Consider the following 23,276-nt stretch of genomic DNA (forward strand, 5'->3'; position numbering starts at 1 on the left):
ATACCAAGTTAAACATCACTAACCAAACCATAAACTCAACCCAGTCGGATTTGCTGTCATCAACAAAAGGGTCGAGATTATTCTGTGTAAAACCTATCACCACAGCAATCCTCCAGTGTTTTATAAAACATGAGAACATATCCTTAATATTATAGCTAAAATGGATAGAATTATCATTGAACCGCCCGGATGTTATCAGAAATGAACGGGTCACTGCAACTTTATAATGCCCTCATATTGCTTGACGACGGGCCATTGAGTTTCAATAGTGACGTCATCTGGTTTGTTCTATGACGTTTCCATATTTGTAAAAGTGGATCAGTGACATTCGTTGTGTGTTGATTGCAGTAAAAGTTTCAAAACCGATATTGTTGTTTATTTTTATTTGATAACAAATTCTATCCTCAGTCTTTCCAACTGCCTCCTTCGTCGGGCTGTTAATGGAAGACCTCGGGCTTCCCCAAATGATAATGCCCCGAAAAATAGCGTTACCCTTATGTCAGTATCTCCAAGAAAGATTTTAGAAAATGTACCAGAGATGTTAAGTTACTAGATATTCAGTACAGATTCATTCACATAGTTATTGATGCTAAACAGGCATTGTTGAAAATGAAACTTGTAGATCAGGATTTATCTTTTTTTATAAGTGTGAACAAAAAAGTCTATAAATGTGTACATCAAATGTTAACATGTAAAAATTAAAAAAATTCTCAACTTATATTCAGCAAGTAGTATTTCCCTTATTGGAACATTTCATGAGATATTATTTTGTTTCAATAATTCTAGCAATTTACATATGGCAGTAAGGTTATAACAACAATATTTGAGTTGTGGTATTTTCCCGGATGAATGGTCAAAAAACATTATATTTCCTATCCATTAGAAGGAGAGTGTTCATAATGTACATATCATTGGGGTATCACTCTTATGGGTATTTTTTGGCAAAATATTTAGGCAGGTCCTAAATAACAGGTTGGAACAGTTTGTCGATAAGCTCCAGAACGTCAAGGCTGAATGAAGACTGTAGAAACAGAGCCACTGGACGTCTGGAAGCTGGAGAAAGTCAGACATCAGTAGCCAGGCACTTTAACGTGAGGCAGAGTACCATTTCTCGTCTGTGGCAGCGCTACAGACTCCACAACTCTACAAGAGATCGACCGAGAAGTGGAAGACCCAGGGTCACAACTGCAGTGCAGGACCGCTTCATCCGGGTTTTGCATCTTCGCAACCGGACAATCAGTGCAGCATACATAGCTAACAATGTTCCTGGTCTTCGTTGAGTCTCAGCGCAAACCATCAGAAATCGTCTAAGACAGCATAGGATACGGCCAATGAGACCATATACAGCGCCCGTTCTGAGGCAACATCATCGTCGGGCACGTCTGCAATGGAGCAGAAATGTTCGACCATGGACCCTAGTGCACTGGAGAAGGATATGGTTCAGTAATGAGTCGCGGTTCATGCTGTATCGCTATGATGGTAGGATGCGTGTCTACAGACGGAGAAATGAACGCTACACTCGACACTGTATTCATGAAGTCGACCGATACGGCGGTGGATGTGTCATGATGTGGGCAGGCATATCCGTGAATGGAAGGAGAGATCTGGTGCCCGTGCAGGGAAATTTAACTGTTGTACGCTACCGTGATGAAATCCTTCAACGTCACCTTATTCCCGCCATTGACGTCAGAAGAGAGAGTTCCAGCAAGACAACGCAAGACCGCATACTGCATATGTTACCATGGATTATCTTGCCCACAACAATGTTACTGTGCTGCGATGGCCCTCCAAATCGCCTGATCTAAACCCCTTTGAACATTAATTTTGTTGGATCTGCTAGACAGACGTGTACGACGCCGACAGCCTCAACCACAGACGCTTCAACAGCTGAACCATGCCTTGCAGGATGAGTGGAGAAGGATTCCACAACGCCAGATTCGACGACTCATACAGTCCATGCCCAGGCGGTGCAGAGCTGTGATCGATGCTCGTGGTGGTAACACCCGGTACTGACTTTGGCACAGTGCCATCACAGACACAGACATCCCTTAGGACATTAAAAGATTGTTGGTAGTGTAAGAAACATGTGCCTCATCCTGTATAAAATTTGGTCGTTGTATCTTCATTAGTTATTGTGTAATCCTACGTCATTAAACATGTTATGAACCATCGATTATTCTGTTATGCGTTTCTTTTTTTGGCCAGTGTAGTTTGTGTTCGGCATATCAACGGTATCTGTTTGAGTAAAATTAACGAAAGACTTAAAACTAACGCTAATGTCAATCAAACAATTGGATCAGGAAAGCGATCAGACAACCAATCAAAATTTGGATTAAAATCATAAATATCGCCTAATTGAGAAATGCAAAAATATTTATTATGACAATAAATTTGAATATGTTCTGTGGAAACCAGCGTCGGGGTAGCCAAGTGGTTTAAGCGTCCTCGTCACGAAAAATTCTAGCTTACGATTCCCATCATGGGTATATACGTGAAATCAATAACGTGTCCTCCGCGGTGTAAAACGATAATCATTCACTCACTTAGATAAAGGAGGAGTGGGAAGTTTCCTCGTCATCATATCATCAGGCGTTCGTCGCCATCATCATGAAGGTCTGTGATAGGGCTGAGTGGACTATTAAAGCATTGACTCGTCACACCGAAGATCGGGTTTGAGTCTGACAAAGGTACGATGTGTAAAGTTCATATCATGTGTCCCCTGCCGTGACAGCACTTGTTGTGAGACCCGCCGTGATATTGCTGGAATATTGCTAAAAGCGGCGTAAAACCATACTCACTCACTCACTTGTTGCGAGACACATGAGTTCCTTGAACCTTCGTTTGCCCATCCTCGTATCTCAAAGCATTCAAAGTATTTGCTTTTAGATTTGACCAAGGTTGGTAATCTATCAGGAAAGGTCATTATGTTGTTGGGCTGTATATGCGACGTGGTATCAGTGATTGTAGAGTGACCCTGCTGCATGTAGGTCACGTCTCTCTGATCCCCACAGTTCACGCGAACACCATGTGCACAGTCAGTGTTTGAGTATGTGAGTGAGTGGATATATCAATGAGTGAGTATATGTGTGAGTGAGTCAATGCGTGAGGGAGTGTCAGCTAAAGTTTAACACATGATGACGCTGAGTGTTCATGAATACGGCCGGGGCAAATCGGGATGAATCAGATCGCCTTACTGGGCAACCCCAAGACAAATTTCGAAAGGAACTCAAAATCATTCCAATTTAAACATCACCGCTGAACGCCGCATTCGAACTATCAACCGTTTTGGTATTTTTGTTTTATGAGAAACCATGTAAATAAAATCGCAATTTGGTTCTTATCCTCCAATTAGTTACATGGGTATATGACCGTTTTCCGTCGCAAAACATATCAGCTCTACGTTTTAGGAAAGATATGTATATAGAGAAAAATATATCCGTCCGGGATAGAGACCCGCAGAGATGACAACAATCAGACACATGTCCACGGAAGGCGTCAACAGGTGTGCACTTCTCATGGTTTGACAAATCAAGTCAGGTTTGGGAATGTCTGAAATCCCAGGGAAATAAGTTTTTAGCCGACATCGTACGTTTGGACTGTTTATGTGCGTGGACGATGTGTGTTTCTGGCCATCATGGTTACCATGACATGCTGAAACTGGAATATTGTTGCTGTGTAGAGCTCCGTATCTAATATAAGGACAGATGCCTGGTTTGAAGATTGACTTGGTTGGCATGATCAACACCTATCGCAGTTGACTTCTGACACTAAATTCCGTTACTAGGCAACCGTAATGATTTGAGATAAGAGATAAAGGCGTGTTCACTCTAGATCTGTTCTCAGCGTTCAGTATGTCCGATTATCCACGAACCAGAGTGACAGTGCAGGCACACTGAACACTTGTTGTCAAGAAAAACCAGGGAACTTCTGATAAGTGTTGGAATTAGTGGCCTGTCAGGTTGTGAGTTGTGATCAATCTTGCAAACAGCATATATAAATAACGTGATGATGTTTGCTAGTAAATAGTTGTTTTTGTTCACAGAAACAAAACAAATTCAGCTTGAGTTGTGCGATGTGGAACGTTTGACCGAGCGATCGTGTGTTGAGTGAGTGAGTGAGTGAGTGAGTTGGGTTTAACGCTGCTTTTAACAGTATTCCAGTTATATCGCGGCGTGTCAGCTTAATGTGGGAGGAAAGCCCGAAGTGATGCAGGTCTCGGACGTTTACCAATTCGGTAAAACCAACGAGCACGGGTATGGTGCTGACAAACCTAGAAGCATAATCGGGGCGAACCCACAATCATAGGTTTCTGGCGTGCCCAAGGGAAGCAACTCTGCAGAGCGAATTGCAGCGCCTTAGACGACTGGATCGTGTGTTGAGGTTTCTAGAGGTTGTATATATAAGAGAAGAGATAAGCATTACGTGCGTGCATATTTTCGAGTGATAATCAGCATACGCTTCCCAAAAATGTCGTTATAGACACTGTTCCCCAACCCCTGCCACCCTCATAACCCCACCCGCCAAACTTCTGATAAAGTACAGATTGTAGTACTTACTTGGGTTCCGTCCCATCCGGGATTCGAACCCACGCAGCCAGAGTGAGGCACCTAATCGCCTGCACACAAAGTGAGCGATCGGTACCACTCAGACACCGAGGTGTCCATAAAATGAAAGTCCGACAACTTTGTGTACCCCTCTAGTTCGCGATCTAGGCTACCAGCTGTCGGACTTTCATTTTTGTGGAAGCCTCGGTGCCCGAGTGGTTCTGATCGCTGACTTTGTGTGCTGGCAATTTGGTGCCTCACTCTGGCAGAGTGAGTTCGAATCCTGGATGGGAGGCAACCCTAATATGATCGTAGGTTCGATACTTAAATGCGCCCCGTTAATACTTCTCGCTGTGTCAGTGTCATGCTTGTCGTAAGGACTAAGACTTGCTTCTCTTCGGGTCTTCCAATTTCAAGCCAACTCATTGTGATATAACTGAAAAACGGCTCAACGAGGCGTTAAACCCAACAGGCACACCCATGCACATTAACATGGAAAGGTTGGGCCTCTGTGTGTTCAAATCATGGGGACTGTAGAGTCCCTAGAGTCTAGATAGGGATCACTAAGCGCAGTGAGGTAACCTTTGGTGAGACCGATCCCAAAAGTAGATAAGACTTTCTGATGATTATAGTTCTCTGCATTTGGGTGCGTACGTAGTCCAGCATTAGACAGATAAACAAATAGATACATTAGATTTACAAATACCTACATTTTGAGTTACTCAGATGACACCGGGTATAGCGACAAAGTAAATGTGGTTTAACGTCGCGCTCAAGACTATTTTTCATATGTAGCAAATAGCATGCACCTGTGTGTGGCTGCTTGTTCTTGTTCGGACTAATGCCAGTTTTATTGTGTGAGATACCACCGCAGTTAACATGGAAACCCAACTCTGACACACTTAAACACACTGCAAAGTACTATATTCTAGGTCGGTACGAAGTGTGCATACTGTATCTGAGTGGGGTGTCCATGCTAAACTGCGGCATGCTATCTAAAGCTCAAATGTTCATTATGACTCTGCACCCCAAGGAAAATCCCTTCCAACACTATAGTTTAGTAAATATAACCAACAAAATAAAAATCTCTTATATTTCTAGTTCAGGTGGTTAAATCAGTGGAAGGGTACTGGCTCTTTAACCATTATTGAATTATCAGGTCATCGATATACCTGAAGCTTAAATAAAAGAGGTCAAACCATTCGGCTCAGCAAGAAGGGTTGCGCTGGGTGGGGTGGGGTGGCAAGATTGGTGCCCCTGGGGGTGCCTACTTCTTGTCTTATCCCCCAGGCTCGCACAGATGTGATCAATGGGGGAATTCGAGGATTTCACATACTAAGTATTCTTTTCTCAGTAACCTTCAGATGGTATTTGCTTTCATCTTTGACCTATTGTCCCGATTCTCCGACGATAGAGATGTAATTATATCTATAGTCACCACACATGCCTCAAGCTTTTCCTCAAGTTTGTTGTGTGGGATAGTGGTTTACACAGTTGAATGTTTCTTGCACAAAAAGGAACTTGGTTTCTTCTCTGAGATTGCAAATATTGAAGTAAATCATATCTAGAACATTCAAACCTTTCCTCGACTCATCGTTCATGGACGCATCATCATGATTCATCATACTTTGAATTCTTCTTATTTTGCTCAATCTGGTTCTACAAGCGCTCATATGGCAAAACATTGTGTTCCTGTGCTAACATTTTAGTAGGTATTAGTGGTATTCCATACATTTATTATAATATGATCAATGTCTCATGTAGACATTTCCAAAATGTTCGTGGAAGATAGATGAAAATAAGCATGTTTAACACTTTACAATGTGTATTAATGACCAGCCTTGGCAGTAACTATTCTCAGAAAGTTCTCAACAAAATGCACTCTACCTTCTACATAATGACATACATGCCCCGTTAAGGAACGTAAAATGTGATAATCTGAATATATTATTATAGATCCTTATCAATAAGATGAAACTGATTTTCCTCATGTACGCTTCTTTTTGATACTTATTTTGCATTTCCTTATTCTATTATTCCGATACCCTTGCGTTTGGTTCATGCAATCGTTCAAGAATTGGGTTCAAGAAATTAGCTAAAAAGTTGGTCTAAGAATTGGTTCAAAACTTGGTTCAAGAATTTGGTTTAGATTGTTCTCACTTTTGATAATATAATGAACACTGGATAAGAAATTTTGACAAGTCTCGATGACAAAATTACATTACCTCTTAAAGTCAACTCGTATGTTATAATCACCTCTTTCAAATCAGCAATTACTTCAATAGAGTGGGGATCTCAGTGGGTCACCCTTCCAAGAGGATGGTCACCAGTCACACTTACGTCAGATTACACTGACCGACATATCCAGATAACACTTACAGCGGATGTCCTAATTTGCCCTACCATATGCCATATTTACATCCAAGTATGGCCGACCACGTGACAGCATGAAAAAGTTTAAAAAGACAAGAACCAAGCCTTTGACCTTTGTCTTACCACCCAAACCAAAGGTGAGAAATGTGCCCTTTGTATTTTTTTACTCTGAATTTAATGGTAAGGTTATCTATAGATGTACTGCCTGACATTGTTGTTCCAACTTTCCTATACAATACATGTTAACAGTTGGATGTCAGTTGTTACTTTAGTGATACAAAATAGTTAGTGAGTAAGTGAATTTGATTTTTACTTTTTGGTTTTTGAATGCTGAAGTATTACACTTACAGGTAAAACCTCGAGGACGGGTATGGTTATTATTATTATTATTATTATTATTATTAATCATAATCAGGAGAATCACCAACGCTTGAGGGACACAAATCTGTACAGCGAATTACGTTTTTATGAAACTGGACCACCTGTGCCACCACGTTATAAAGGATTACAAAAAATCCCCAACATTGATGTCGTCATCCAGCAACTCATCTTTTGCAATCGCCAAACAAGCACTTGTAGTAATAGATGAAGCTCAAATTTGCTTAACGAGTAAAAAAATGAAAAGGTTCAAAATCAAATGTATTTTTGTTTGACGCCACAATATGGGTTATAGTTACTTACGATCTATTCATCTGAAAAAAAAAGAGAAAAGAAACCAAACCAGCTTTAGAACATTTCGAATGTACATAATCAAAGCCTGGGCTTGGCTGGGCTGGGTAAACCACTCGTTGATAGCACGCAATCAACAGGCCCTCATTTTGTCAGATCTTGTTATTAGCGTCACGGACAGAGCACCCCAAGGCCCTGGTGTCCACACTCATACTCTCATTAACTTATTTGTATGTATAGCAAAAGTATGAATGGAGTCAAAATAATAAAATAATAAAACATGTGGACCATTAATTTTGTATGATATACTATCTGTGTTTGGCAGTGAACATGACGTGCTCCATTCCCAGATCTCTATTTTAATCATGTCAGCTTAACAACTACTATTGGTCCAAATTCAATAATATGGATGTTTGTCCACGTGCATTACGAAGATTATATTAAGTGAGGAAAATGATGAGACTGTCATTGCAATAATTACTGAACATGTTTACCAATATGAAGAGTAAACTTCCTTGGATGTTGTCTTCCAACTTAAAGCCACGTCTGAAGCTCACATTTGTGTACTTTACATTCCAGCAACATGAAGGTCCTTTTCATTCTATCCGCTGTTCTTCTGGCCACGGCCCAGGCCAACGTGTTCAGTAATATCGGCAGCTCCCTGACCAACGTCTTCAAGACCCTTGGTGGGGCCCTCATGCACCAACTGGACACGACTGGAGTTGATCTTCTGAACGCTGGACTTACCGCAGGGAAGACTCTTATATCTCAAGGAGTTCAAGGCAAGTATACTTCAAAACAAATCATAATTATTTACATTGAAGGCTGTTGATTATGTCCATACTGTCGCTTCTCGTTTTGTCGGCAGTGAGGTAAATATTTTTTGGAACATAATAAATATTGACACTTTAGTCCATAAAGGCTTCTTTGCGTTACAGTTGAACCTCATAATACCTGTATTCAGTATAAAGTAGTGTTTTATTTTAGTGCTTGTCCCATCAGATCATACATGTAGGGTTGACGGAAAATATGAAAAAATGGTTGTAATTATTAATCATAATCATTCTAAACCACCCTGGAATAAGCCCTCCCGACTAACTCACTGACTCACTATTATTGTGTCCATTGGAATCCACCGTGCATGGTTTATATGGTCAAGTTAACCGCACTGACTATTTGACTACACTGTGGTACGGTCGTCAGTGGCTAAGGGCTTTGGAGAATGAGAAGGTTTGAAGGTGTGTGTTCAATTCTTGATGAGACATTGTCATATAAATATACAGACTTGTTATTCATCAGGGAAACCAAACGTCAACCAGGTAGTAAACAGCAAAATTTGAAAGATATGAAAACTAGCTCCTTTTAGTATATCTATCACTTCCTTGCTCCTTGGTTTCACGAAGGTTGTAAACGTTTTCAACGTGTAACAATTTCAACTTTCCTCCATGTTTAGACGACTTACCTAACCATGAAAGTAGAGCCGTCCTTGCTTCATTTTTGCTTCATTTCCTACCTATTGCTTCAGCTTTAGCTCTGAACACTGCGAATGCCCTGGCGAATAAGGATGGCACTTCCACCAGAGACCTCCAGTATGTATAGATACATGTCAATTAGATGTCATCTAACAAAACCGTATGAATACATGACCAAGACCAACTGTTGTTTTGCATAATCACAGTCGTGCCCCTTAATCTGCCTGTAATGAATAAACATAATACACAAAACTAGCTGAACATTTTAAAACTGACAATTCAACCTAATTCATCCATTTTTGGCGAAATATTGACAGTTTTTGAAATCGTAAGAAACTCCATTTGCTGATTTAAATATCTCAGCAAATATTTCGCATGTCACATCTCTCAATGGGTGTTCTTTAATATGTGCATCTTGCACTGAAACTACTTTGGAAGGTGCCTCTCAATTAAAGTTAGGGGTAAAGTTCTTCTATACTGTTCAGGTCCCCCTCGCCCTATTCAGTTGTTCTATCTTCCCATAGGCTCCCCGCTGTACTCCAAAACGTGGAGTCCTCCCTCCACAACGTTGTTGACACTCTGATGGGCGAGATGAAGAACATGTTCGGCTTCCTGGTCAAGGGTCTGAAGGGCGTCATGGATAAACTGTCCAAGCTGGAGATCACCCCTGAGGAGGTCATCAGTGAGGTCGACAAGTTTGTCAGTGAGTAATGTGCAAGGTGTACTTTACATATTGAATTGTACAATGTATAGTCAAGCAAAAGCCAATTCATCATCATCGATCAAAACATAATGATTCCATTTGCTTGTATGCTTAGTAACACATTGGTGGCCAGGTGGTCACTCACCCTCAAGTCTATCATTTGTCATTTGTGTAACTGCAATGAAAATGCAGATATAATTCAAATGCGGTGAAACCAGTTTTAAAAGTCTGGACCCGCATCTATCAAAAGTCATTTCTTTTAGACGAATATGTTTGGAAACGTCATTCATCTATAATAGTTAAATGTGATCTCACTGTATGTATGTAAATTGCATGCATTTAAATTATCAGAGATCCTGTTACATTGAATAATGCCAAATACAAGTACAAAAAAATCATGCCTGACTATTCAAGTGAAATATCAATGAATTCATCTCCATGATATGAACTATCTTTCTCACAGACACCCACAACCTGGTTGCTGATAACTTCTTGAAGACCATCAAGGACAAGGCTGAGGAGGTCATCTCCAGCCTCATCAAGAGCAAGAGGAACGGCTTCACAGACTTCTTCTCAGGGATTGGACAGAGCCTGGCCAGCACCTTCCAGCCAATGGTTGATGGTGTCAAGTCGGTACGTGTCTCCTCAACCATTAGTTAAACTTTTAAGCCACAATGGCGTACAGGGCAGACGAACGTTGCGGATGAAGCGTGAGGTAGAGGAAGGCGTAAGGAGATGGTCAAATGAAAGGCCCAACGAAGATGGTAGCTGGATACTTATCTGGTCCCGTAATGTAACTGAAAACAATTACTGTAATGCTGTAAACTGGAACAGGCTTTTAGGTATATCAAGGACTAAATTCTACCTCCTGGCAAATGTGTGTCCTTCGCAAAATCAGTTAACAGACCGTAATTAAACGAATAAAGACGATATAGATATGAGTTATTATTGCAGACACTGGGGAAACGTTTGTTAGTTTCAACCGTGATATCATGTTCTTTGTAGCTTGCCACTTCTGCTGGAACTGCTATCAAGACCGGAGCCAGCAACCTCCTCCAAGCTGCCAAAGACTCCGTCACCCAGCTGGGACAGAAGCTCCAGCCCCACCTCCAGGCCCTAGGCACCCAGCTCGGAACCGTCGTCATGCACGGAGCCAACGCACTCAGCGCCATGAAGGCAGCAGGCAGTGACATCATGCGTATGTGTCTTGTCTTTTTCGAAAGTCAGACTTAAAACAATCTGAAAATGAGTTGATATTTACACAACTCCAAAACAGATATTAACAATGATGATTGTCTCTTTCTGTAACACAGTAGCAGTAACGACCCTGTAGTTATTTGTTCATCGATACCAGGATATTGCATGTTATGATAATAGCTGGTTTGATCCGTTGACAGAACAAACCCTCTCCAACATGAAGGAGCCTCTCAACAACATGGCCAACACCGTCGCCAATGCTGGACAGACCGTCGTAGGACACGTTGCTGGAGCTCTCTTGGGCACCAACACCGCAACTGATGCCCCCGCAACAAACTAGTTCTGCAATAAACTGTTTTGTAAACCTTGTTTCATAATTTACATTTCATTACATCTTGACAATCGGGAAAGGGTCATTTGTCACACAGGATCCTATTTTCCAAAGCCAGTTTAGTGTCATGGCAACCATAACGCTATGTTGAAGAATGGAAATTGCAACAGTAAAAGCCTTAAGATAACTTTCTAGAAACTGGACACAGGTCATCACAGAGGATTTGAGTGAATGATTAAGTGTGCTGTTTTTTTATGCCACTTTAAACGGTATTTCAAAATAATCCGTTAGGTACCAACCAAATCAAAATAATCTATTTCCAAAACACGTTCGAACAAATAGGTTTGTCCTCCAGCTTTACCCCAAACGAAATATCAATCTCTGAACACACTAGGTCAGCTGAAATAAAGTGTGCTGGGGGTAAAAATAAAATTGTCCTGTTCTTCCTTTCGCCTTTTATTGAAACACTTTCTTAACAAAATAGTCTGTCTCAAAGCAAAATCGACACAAACGCACACACACATACACCAGGATATAAATGGTCGTCCAATAACTTGCCTTCGTGCATGATGATCTAAATATAAACAGGCCTCCGATCATTGACACGCGAACAGGTCGTGTGACTCGAGTTGCATGTATACGAAGTGCTGTGAGATAAAGTGAATGTTGAAAACCCACAGTTGCTTTATTCAAGAAATAACATGTACAATAATCAGTATGAACAACGATCAATCTAATCGATACAAGAAGAGACGAGATCGATCAAGTCACATAGATGGCCACCAGATCTTCTTCAGCTGATAAATACTGGACACTCGGGAACTATCCTTCCAATCACTTCTTTCAGTGGCATTTCGAAGTTGGTGTGATGAAGAAAGACAAGTTCTATGGATGAACAACTTCTTTATTACAAATAGTGCGATGTTTCGGTGTAGAGCCTAACACCTTTATCAAGCAAGAAGTTGTTCATCCATAGAACTTGTCTTTCTCGATCCTTCGAATCGTTTTGGTTTGAAGCCAGGCTGATGGCAATACCAGGTTTAAATTAAACCTAGCACAGAGCCAGCCCTTCAAGGACAGTAACATTTTCACATTCTAAACTCGGAGTACTATGCATTATCTTCAGGACGGCGATATCTAATGCCACATTTCAGAACAAACAAATCTCCCAAATCCTCACATGTATTCGGCTTTTAAAAGGTCCTTTATGCTGCAATACTTTTTCATTTAATATTTCAACTTTTGTTGTTATCAATGTAGCTTAGGTGTGTATTATGTGTACCAATCTCTCAATATATGTTTTATATGCATTTTAACTTATATATCATTTACTTACGCACTATAACTTTAACGAATTCCGTTGTGAGTAAGTGTCATTGTCATGTGCTTGCATGGATGTAGTGTCACCAGAGGGTAGGGTCCAGTATTTTGGAGGGCAAAACACAGTCCAGTTTTGCCTATGTCTGTGTCCTATATCGCCTCTCAGTGTCCGTCCCAAGCATTTTCACCCAGAGAGAGCATCCAGAGAGAGAGAGAGAGAGAGAGGGGTCGGGGTGGCTCAAAGAAGTCATATAACTAAAGCATGTTGGCATTTCGTTACACAATAATTACAATTAATTTACAAAGTGTTGGCTGAGAAGCGTAAATCGTTTCCCGAACGTTTTGCTTCAAACTTTACATTCTTGGTGCACCCCAAACCGTATTTAACAAAATGGCATCACCGCTTGTATAATCATCAATGCATTGATAGTCTAAGTCATCAGATTACTTGTATATGTATGCTTGTCTCGTCTTCCAACAGTTTAAAAACAGAAGGAAATACTCGGAATTTACTCGGAGTTATTTTTTAAAAGTAATGGTCGCATGATAATAATAAAGGAATCGGGAACACATTTCAACCAGGAGTGAAGTATGTTAGATAATTACTCGCCCGTGAAGAGATCACCCGTTTAATAAACATACGGCTGTACACATTATGTAATACCAAGGCGCGTGCTTATGTTATATGGGAACACGTTTCACAAATAAATGATGGGCTTTTTCAATGACGTTGCGTGTGGAGAGCTTATGCACACTCGATGACCCCAGGAACCCTGTTGCTAGGCTGACGTCACATAACATTGTTTTGCCGGTGGATTTTGCAAGAAAATTCCACAAATTGCGTCATAGGGCATTGTGACGTGTTGTATATTTTGTGGTGCGGGGTCCCGTTGCGCACAGCAGTCGTGGCGCAACGACAGTCGTAAGTCTATGTCTACCAGAACTATTCACTCATTTCCTAAAATTGTTATTACACGGGAGCTCGTTTAGTATTCTATATAGATGTTATGACCGCCAACGATTTTGAAGGACGATACGGATAAGATGGGAAATTTTTATAGCGGACGCTGTTGGATCAGTTGTGCGTAATATATACGATTTGTCAAATATCCATTCACTCGACGAGGCACACTGCGTCTTAGTCTACCAATTGCGATTTTAGGGAGTCTGACCTACTCACCTTGCAGCGCCTTGCCGCGGTCGGCGGCCCATGGCGTTGACACGCATGTCTAGCCATCGTGTCCCAGACGTGTTCAATGGGGGGGGGGGGGGGGGGGGGGGGAGGTCTGGGTTCATTGCGGGCCATGGCATTCTATGGATGTTGTGGGCAATGATGATTCGTGCACGGGAAGCAGAGACGTTGCCGACCTGAAGGACAAAAGGTCGACCCGCACGCCTTGCAAATGGGATGAAAATGGGTGTCAGTGTGTTGTCCCCACAACAACTATCCAGTGACCGTTCCTTGCACAGTTGGTTTCACACAGTCATAGTCATACCACCCCACACCAAAACCGATCCAGCGCCACAACTGTCATGAGGAGTGAGTGAGTGAGTAGGGTTTAACGCCTTTTGTAACTGTATTCCAGTTATATCACGGCGTGTCAGCGTAATTTGGGAGGAAAGCCCGAAGTGATGTAGGTCTCAGACGTTTACCACTTCCGTCAAACCATGAACACGGGTAATGTGCTGACAAACCTAGAAGCATAATCGGGGCGAACCGCTATTCGCACCCACAATCATAGGTTTCTGACGTTCCCAAGGGACGCAACACTGCACAGCGAATCGCGGCGCCTTAGACGAGGCCACCCATGTCCCCTGTCATGAGGACTTTGGTTGACATTGGCTTGGCGTTCATTTCGACGTCAGCAGATACGGCCACGCCTATCAAGGAAGTGCATGTAGATTATTTCTGATCGTCTGACCCATAACCCCTGATGAAAGTTTGCAGCAATTTGATTCTCCGTTTGAGCTCGATTTCGCATAGTCTGATTTCGGATTAATCGATCCTGTACTCTTGTCGTTGACCTGGGACGCCCTGAAAGGGGTCGATTGTCAATGGTTTTGGTTTGTTGGTACCTGTTCCATCGTCTTCTAATTGCATACTCTAAAATAGACCCATGAAGAACCGCGTTAGAATTGGTCTTCAGCAACCCATGCTTGTCGTAAGAGGCGACTAACGAGATCGGGTGGTCAGGCTCGCAGACTTGGTGGATGCATGTCATCGTATCCCAAATGCGTGGATCGATGCTCATATCATTCACTGGGTTGTCTGGTCCACACTCGATTATTTACAGACCGCCGTGATATAGCTCGAATACTAAGTGCGGTGTTAAACAAGAAACAAAACGAAAACTGTAAAACATTCAAGATATTGGCCGCTGCACGTTGACTTCGACCAGTTTCCATCATTTCATTAACCCGTAGACAAGGTCAAAAACAGACAATGAATGAAATCAAATAAATCAAATCTGCAGGAAAAGCAGAATAAACAAAATTGACAAAGGTCACGGTCCGCAGAGATTAATCGATCATTTTTGAAAGTGTCAAAATCAGGAATGACACCCTTCGCACGTGGCTCTACTGCGTGTGAGGCACGTACAATCTATAGGATGCCTATAAGGGTTACATTTTACATATATAAACGTTAATACATAGGATGTCTGTTCACATTTATATTTCATGATCCCCTACTTTTTTTAAAGAGTATATTACCTTATGTGCACTGTTCATGGAATAACGATCCAGATACCAGATACTACCATTATGTTCCCGACTGAGTAGCCATATCACAGCATCGAGTGAGCTGTCTCTGAAATGAACTGTCTCTTACAACAGTAGCACCAGACACAAAAAACTAATTACCACTGTCACCTACCAGCGGTTTACAGCGTTCTGCCTACCAATTTATGCCTGGAAACAATACATACTGTTTTAACGAGTTTTAAACAAGCATATGTGTTCATAAGTATTTGATTAAAAATGACTGAGCAAGCAAATTTTACATGGACTCCACAAACCTGAATGAAAATGGGCTTTTTCACACTGACATAACAGATCGTGGAAGTACTGCCAGATCTCTCAATCTTGGATGGAAGTTTCCACAGACAATCTGATAATGCTTCCATATGGTCCGACTTAACATGACAAAACAGGTATATTGATGACATTAAGGATGCAATTTTGTAACATAAAAACTTGTCACTTAAAAAACTAATTGGCTGACGATTTTGATATCTTACAAACGTTCATTTCTATCGCTCTGATGGCCTACATAAAACATGTGTCAGTTTCATAAAGGTTGGGTTTTTTGTTTATTCATACCACGTGATCGAACTTATCTTTAAATGTTAAGAACCTCTGCAGAATTTTTTGTCTTCTCCTAACAAGCACCAAGGTAAGATCATGTCACATTTCATATGGGAAGCCCCCTATAACAAATAGACGCTGTGTATCCAGACACGGAAACTTCCAAGGGGTGAGAAGACATACTGGATGTTTAAATGTGAAATTACCTAAACATATGGTTTCATTTGAGTAATGTTTGCTAATTATCATAAAAGGTGCTAGGATCTATGAAAATGAATACTTCTGTAAGACCAATTATAATATGATATGTCTAAATTGCACGACACAGCTTACAACTGGACTGATAAATGTGAATGCAAATAAAAATGTCTTCTTATATTCTTTGTGTTGGATTTAACATAGTTTTGAACCTTAAAAATATACGGAACTGAATTTACCAAACATTTACGAACATTTGTAAACGTTTTATTTAAAATCATGTTATCTCGAGATTGAAAACTAGAACTGCACAACATATTTGACTTTGCTCAGTTTTCCCCAATTTGCTTAAATTTTCAAACAGCGAAAGTATGTCAGGCGCTAAAATAATCGAAAATGTTGAACATTAATTTCTTATTCCATCATGTCTGTGTTTGGCAGTGAACCTGGTGTGCTCCATTCTTAGTTCTCTGTTGTATTTGGGGCAACCTAACTACTGATCCAAATCATATAATATGGATGTTTGTCCACGTGCATTATGGCGAAACTAAATAAAGATGAGAAAGAATAAATCATGGGAGGTTGTCTTCTACGGGATACTGCAGTGAGAGTTCCCGAGAGTATTAACGCTCACGTGTGGTACATATTCCCACAAAACAGAATGTGTCCATGTCATTTATGTTTCGGGCATCAACTTCTAAAATGTCATAAACTTATTTCAGCAACATGAAGGTCCTGTTCATTCTGTCCGCTGTTCTTCTGGCCACGGCCCAGGCCAACTTCTTAACCACAATCGGTCAAAATCTGTCCAACGTCTTCAAGACCCTTGGTCAGAGCATCATGCACCAACTGGACACGACTGGAGTTGATCTGCTGAACGCTGGACTTACCGCAGGGAAGACTCTTATATCACAAGGAGTACAAGGCAAGTTTAGGTCAAAAACTAGTTTCTAGATTATTAATATTTGTGACCTTATTTTCCCTTTTCCTGTTTCTTCATTGGTACAGACGGAAGTAAGAATTTAATTAATTTTACTCAGTTTTGAGACTTTGTCTCGCTTTTCCCATGGTCCTCTGTATACCACATTCAACACTGAACACACTTATGTTTCACCAAGCACAGGGCATATATACGTATGTATAATGGTGTATACTCAATACTGAATGTATGAAACGGAATGCCAGTGCATAATCAGCCTCAATTATCCGATGGAACATAATTCTATTGGATGTATAACACAAAATAGCGGTTACAATTAAATGAATTGATAAACATTATGCATAGACGTCACATACTAATTATATAAGACGTCAACGAAAGAGAATAATCAGTCGCAAGTATCTGTAGTAAAAAAAACATCAAACTAGTGGTCAAATATGTATATGCATGGATCACTGAAAATCAGTAATGACACTTGTGTTTGGGAAAATGATAAGTATGCCCTGCTCTTCGGGCAGCAACCACCACTCTCATAATTTGCATACAAATGTGTTGCCTGATGCTTGAATGTTTACCACTGTGTTATGTTAAATCCTGATCCATGATATCATATGAACATGAAACATATAGAAATTGTAGAGAATCAATGTTGAGTCTTTTAAGCAGGAGAGAATACAATCAAAGATGTTACAGTCTCACTTAAACAATTCTTTATAGCTTTTGTCGACGTCGTTAATTTTGAATAATATCAGTTCCAGGAGCACGTTGCATAACCCCTAAAATCAACATCACTCTATCACATCACACCGTAGAGTAAAATAATAATTTGTTGTCTTGGAACTCTAAAGATGTACACGATCATGTCTCTTGAACAGCCAAACAGCTACATGCATGAGGTGTTGATTGATATTACCCCACCATACGTTTTATAACAATCAGGTAACAACTGTTGAAAGTCTTGCCACATATCATTTCAGCGCTCGCTCTGAACACCGCTAATGCCATCGGCTCTTCCGGAACAAGAGATATACAGTGAGTAAGTTAGGTGTAGGTTAGCAAAACACTACAATACTCATTGTAACCAATGCCATTCAAAAGCTATATATTTGGAAACAGATTCCACAGAGTGGTCAAACCACACATAACAATCAGACGCATTCAATACATTTTCCCAAAAGTAGCTTAGTTGCTGTTTTCCCAGGGGTAAGTTTCTGTAAAATGGAACTATGCGTTCTAAATATTGACTCATCACTAGTTTGGAATGCAAGTTTAATTCATGTTCCTTCAAGTTTGAGATTATTGCAGTGCATTTGAAGAACCTCGTGAATCTAAACTGTGAAGATTCAAGTATCGACACTGAGTTGTCCAGGTGACTTCCGTCTCATTCCACGGCCTTTGTTTCTGACAGGCTCCCCACCGTGCTCCAGAACATGGAGTCGTCCCTCCACAACGTTGTGGACACTCTGATGGGCGAGATGAAGAACATGTTCGGCTTCCTGGTCAAGGGTCTGCAGGGCGTCGTGGACAAACTGTCCACACTGGAGATCACCCCTGAGGAGGTCATCAGTGAGGTCGACAAGTTTGTCAGTGAGTATTGTACTTGATGACATATTTTTATACGGTACGAAGTTAAGTACATATGCCATCTTTGTCATCATGTGCATGTTGAATACTGATTGTTTGTGGTTCCAGATACAAATTATATAATTTGCATAAATTGCAAATAAAAGCAACAAACCATAAGAGATACCAACTATATCATAACCATGTTAATGAATCACTGTTAGATAGTGCCGATACCAAGTGTTCATGAAAAGGTGGGCATGTCCTGGTCCACAGGTGACACCCATCACAAACACAAACACATACAAAGACAAGTCAAGTGTTCACCTGAACAAACATGAACAAGTTACAAGTCAAAATAAGGAATTGCATCAGACATCATCAGACGTTACTAATGCATTAATTTTGAAAATGTCCTCCTCATGTCTCCGAATTTAAGAAATAAACAACGAGTTGTCTATTGTACAATAAACTATGCAGGGAGAATAAACCATGAGAGGCGCAACCCCGAGAGGTTTATTCGTCCTGCAGTGTTTTATTGTACGATGCACCCCGACCACGAGCCGCTTATTTCTAAAATGAGATATCAATGATACGTACAGCCTCGTTGAGGATGTTAGCAAAAAGTACATGCTTAAATTTACCCGTATTGAAATGATGTTCAATGCCTGAAAAAGAATCCAAACGCGGCAATGTCGGACAAGTCAATTTTAAGAACATGGCGGTTACATTCGGTCTTTCCCGCACATTCTCACAATTTCCTACTCGATTATCTGTACCGATCATCATATGTCTCCCACTTTTGGATTCGAACGTTCAGCCATTGAGCTTATCTACGTTGCCAAGCTACATCTATGGGGATCAACACACTAGACACTTCCCTCTCAAAGATAACGTCGTTCAATTTACGATATCAAGTTCCGAGCGCATGTTCTAATGACATCATAAAAGAACAATGTTTTATCTTCATTGTTCTTTGCGAATTATCGCGCAGTTATCTGATATAACACTTTTGGAATGGTTCATGGGTATTGGGTATTAGGTATGGTCACCTTGGCAGGGTTACACCATCAATACATAATGTATTATTGCGTCTCCAGACGCCCACAATCTGGTTGCTGATTCCTTCCTGAAGACCATCAAGGACAAGGCTGAGGAGGTCATCTCCAGCCTCATCAAGAGCAAGAGGAACGGCTTCACAGACTTCTTCGCTGGCATTGGACAGAGTCTGTCGAACACCTTCAAACCAATGGTTGATGGTGTCAAGACTGTACGTGTCTCATCAATCATATTTTAAAACTTGAAAACGACAATGGGGCACAAGGGTCAGATGAACCTAATTGGTAGGGGTAGGGGTGAGGGTAGGGGTAAGGGTGGAGGGTAGGGGTAAGGAGTGAGGGTAGGGGTAAGGGTGGAGGGTAGGGGAAAAAGGTGAGGGTAGGGGAAAGGGGCGAGGGTAGGGGTAAGGGTGGAGGGTAGGGGTAAGGGGTGAGGGTAGGGGTAAGGGTGGAGGGTAGGGGTAAAAGGTGAGGGTAGGGGAAAGGGGCGAGGGTAGGGGTAAGGGGTGAAGGTAATGGAAGGGAATGCATTAAACAAAAGCGACAAAACCCTTTCCATGTTCATAAGCAGAGTCGATTGTACGATTCCGACTATTTAACCATCAAACAGTGATGATACCAAGGGTACCCGATTAGCCAATCCTGCCCAATCGGTGGCAGAACATCCTAAATCCAGATACTTATATTCAAATAAATTGACGTGACATTGTGGCTGTGCTTATTCAATCTATTTCTTTGAGTCACTTATGGTTCACTGGTGATGTTACGTACGTTGCAGGCTTGCCGCTCCTGCTGGAACTGCTATCAAGAGCGGTCAATGAAGCAGCCATTGATGACAGATACATGATATATTATGTATTTGTTCCTTTCCCACAGTTGGCTACCGTGGCTGGATCTGCTATTAAGAACGGAGCAACCAACCTCCTCCAAAAGGCCAAGGACTCCGTCACTCAGCTGGGACAGAAGCTCCAGCCCCACATCGCAAACCTCGGCTCCCAGCTCGGCACCCTCGTCATGCACGGCAGCAACGCCTTGAATGCCATGAAGGCAGCTGGCGGTGACATCCTGCGTACGTACTTCAGACAGACAATATCTCACGTACCCCAAACCAGTGTAGCTAAATGTAGCAGTGTAACCCAGTGCAGCTTATGTGTTGGCGTGAATGAGATGAAAGAGGTTTTCTGAAAGAGATGTAGCAGAGTGTGTGTCGATTGTGCAACCGTAGGGGGATATTTTGAGTTGGTCAAATGAGCGCAGTTTCTTTGATTATTGCTTAAAACTGCACTCATCAATACCGTACTCTTCAACCAAAGACGGAATGGCATGTTCAACTTCAAATACCCGCTAAGATAGTACATTATTAAGTACGAGATGCATATCTGTTCTATGTTTTGAGAAATGAATCGGATATGAAAACATTGAACATCAATTCTTCCATATGGCTTAACATTCATCGCAGCAATATTGTATTCAAATTTCGTATTTGTTAATGAAAACGTGGCCTCCAATTGCTAACGTTTCACAGAGCAAACTTTCATCATTGCTGAATATCATGTATTACTTGGAATTCTATTGAAATGAACCTGTCAAGATCCGGGGTACAATAGGTCTTCAACAACCCATGCTTGCCGTAAACGGCGACTAGGCTTGTCGTGAGGGGACTAACGGGATCGGGTGGTCAGGCTCGCTGACTTGGTTGATGCATGTTATCGTATCCCAATTGCGTGGATCGATGCTCATGATCAATCACTGGATTGTCTGGTCCAGACTCGATTATATACAGACCGCCGTCATAGAACAGGAATATTGCTGAGTGTGGCGTTAAACAACTAACGCAACAAAAAAATCTATTTTTATAGTTAAAAAAAGAATATGGTCTTACCATTTTCGGATTGTTCATACACATTCGTTTAAATGAAATGTCATGATTTGGAAACTCATTGGTTCACTTCCACAGAGCAAACCCTCACCAACATGAAGGAGCCCCTTAACAACATCGGCCAGACCGTCGTAAATGCTGGACAAACCGTCGTCGGCCACGTCGCTGGGGCTCTCCTTGGCACCAACACCAACACCGAGACAACCCTTGCACCATGACCACATTATTAAGGAAATAAAGAAACGAACATCAATCACCCTTTCTATGTTTCAATGGAACAATTACTGTTTTGATGGTTCATATTTACATAAATATGAAATTCAATAAAAACTTGAGTAAATCAACCCATTCTAGGCGAGCACTTTTCTACTCACTCACTCACTCTTCAGGCTACACACGAAGAGGTTAATTAGATCTGAAAACGCTCGCATGTAAAAGGATTAATTTTCTTCATTGTATTTTTTTTTATCTGTACACCGCCTGAGAGTTTAATGTTATAATCTATCCATTATTTTTCATATATTATACTACTTTTTTAACTCATGTTTTTTGTGTCAATCTTCAAGAAGGTTATCCATGGTCACTTTTGTGTTCTAGATGTGTTGAGGAGAGATTAAGTTCGTCAGTAGAGTGCATTATCATTTAGGTGTTTCGATCATAATCTACAGGATTAAAAAGGCCAGGGGCGATAACAACTGCAAACGATACAGTGAAAGGCCTTTAAAGCTGACGGTATAGTCCAAAATACCTCTAAGCTCCTGATCACCAGGGGGCAGGGGTGGCCCAGTCGTCAGTCGTCTAAGGCGCCGCGATTCGCTGTGCAGAGTTGCGTCCCTTGGGCACGCCAGACACCTACGATTGTGGGTTCGAATCCCAGTTCGCCCCGATTATGTTTCTAGGTTTGTCAGCACCATACCCGTGCTCGTGGGTTTTACTGAAGTGGTAAACGTCTGAGACCTGCATCACTTCGGGCGTTCCTCCCACATTAAGCTGCACGCCGTAATATAACTGGAATACTGTTCAAAGCGGCGTTAAACCCAACTCACTCACTCACTCCTGATCACCAAAGAATGGTTATCTTGTTTTTGATTATTTTGAGTCGGCATTCACGCCTATTGGGGCCAGGAAAGCAGGGTTCAATACCATCATGTAACTTATATTTATGGTCTCAAATAGAATCATCCCGTCGTGTTAAAGACATTCAGGAAAAATATGTGTTTTCTTGTCGACGAGGTCAGCAAAATAGTATACGTTCGTATGTTTTTTCATATCGCGAATTCTCCAGAATCAAATTTGGAAGATGGCATACGTATACAAGGAGATACAGATCTCAATCAGTCACAAGTGTCAATCTGCATAAAGCGACCTTATCCCCAGGACAATCGTTTGGGAGTCCTTGCACTAAGATGTTTTTGTACAAGACCCCGTGAATCTGGGTTAGAATAGGACCAGCTTACTGTGCTGTTCGTTGACTGCGTACCCCAACAGCGTGGGTCCTTGCTCGCAATATCGATCACTGGGTTGTCTGGTCCAGACTGGATCATGTACAGGACGACGTCCTATGGCTGGAATAATGCCGAGTGCGGCGTTGATCAAACAGACAAACAAACAAATATAAAATCTGGAATATTCCTGATGGCGTCCTTAAACAACAAGCAAACAAAAATTATATAGGTTCCCTCTCCCAAATAGCTTGTTTTTTATGTAACGGCGCACTCAGCAA

General features: G+C 41.4%; 2 protein-coding genes across 2 annotated transcripts; both read left to right on the forward strand.

The window, feature by feature from the left end:
- The first annotated feature begins 7,029 nt into the window (after positions 1-7,029).
- On the forward strand, positions 7,030-11,327 carry LOC124112636. The gene is made up of 7 exons (XM_046472767.2): positions 7,030-7,054; positions 8,166-8,368; positions 9,112-9,175; positions 9,583-9,761; positions 10,225-10,394; positions 10,767-10,959; positions 11,159-11,327. Exons 2-7 carry the CDS (start codon positions 8,170-8,172, stop codon positions 11,296-11,298), a joined length of 945 nt encoding a protein of 314 aa, XP_046328723.1. The 5' UTR covers positions 7,030-7,054; positions 8,166-8,169; the 3' UTR covers positions 11,299-11,327.
- A 4,606-nt stretch (positions 11,328-15,933) lies between these two features.
- Positions 15,934-21,806, forward strand: LOC124112656. Its single transcript, XM_048391688.1, has 7 exons — positions 15,934-16,003; positions 16,836-17,038; positions 18,031-18,085; positions 18,462-18,640; positions 19,717-19,886; positions 20,551-20,743; positions 21,632-21,806. The coding sequence occupies exons 2-7, from the start codon at positions 16,840-16,842 to the stop codon at positions 21,769-21,771; spliced, it is 936 nt and encodes a 311-aa protein (XP_048247645.1). The 5' UTR covers positions 15,934-16,003; positions 16,836-16,839; the 3' UTR covers positions 21,772-21,806.
- The last annotated feature ends 1,470 nt before the right edge of the window (positions 21,807-23,276 follow it).

The sequence above is a fragment of the Haliotis rufescens genome, unplaced genomic scaffold, assembly GCF_023055435.1.
Source record: "Haliotis rufescens isolate VD_foot unplaced genomic scaffold, xgHalRufe1.0.p SCAF_95, whole genome shotgun sequence".
NCBI classification, from domain to species: Eukaryota; Metazoa; Mollusca; class Gastropoda; order Lepetellida; family Haliotidae; genus Haliotis; species Haliotis rufescens.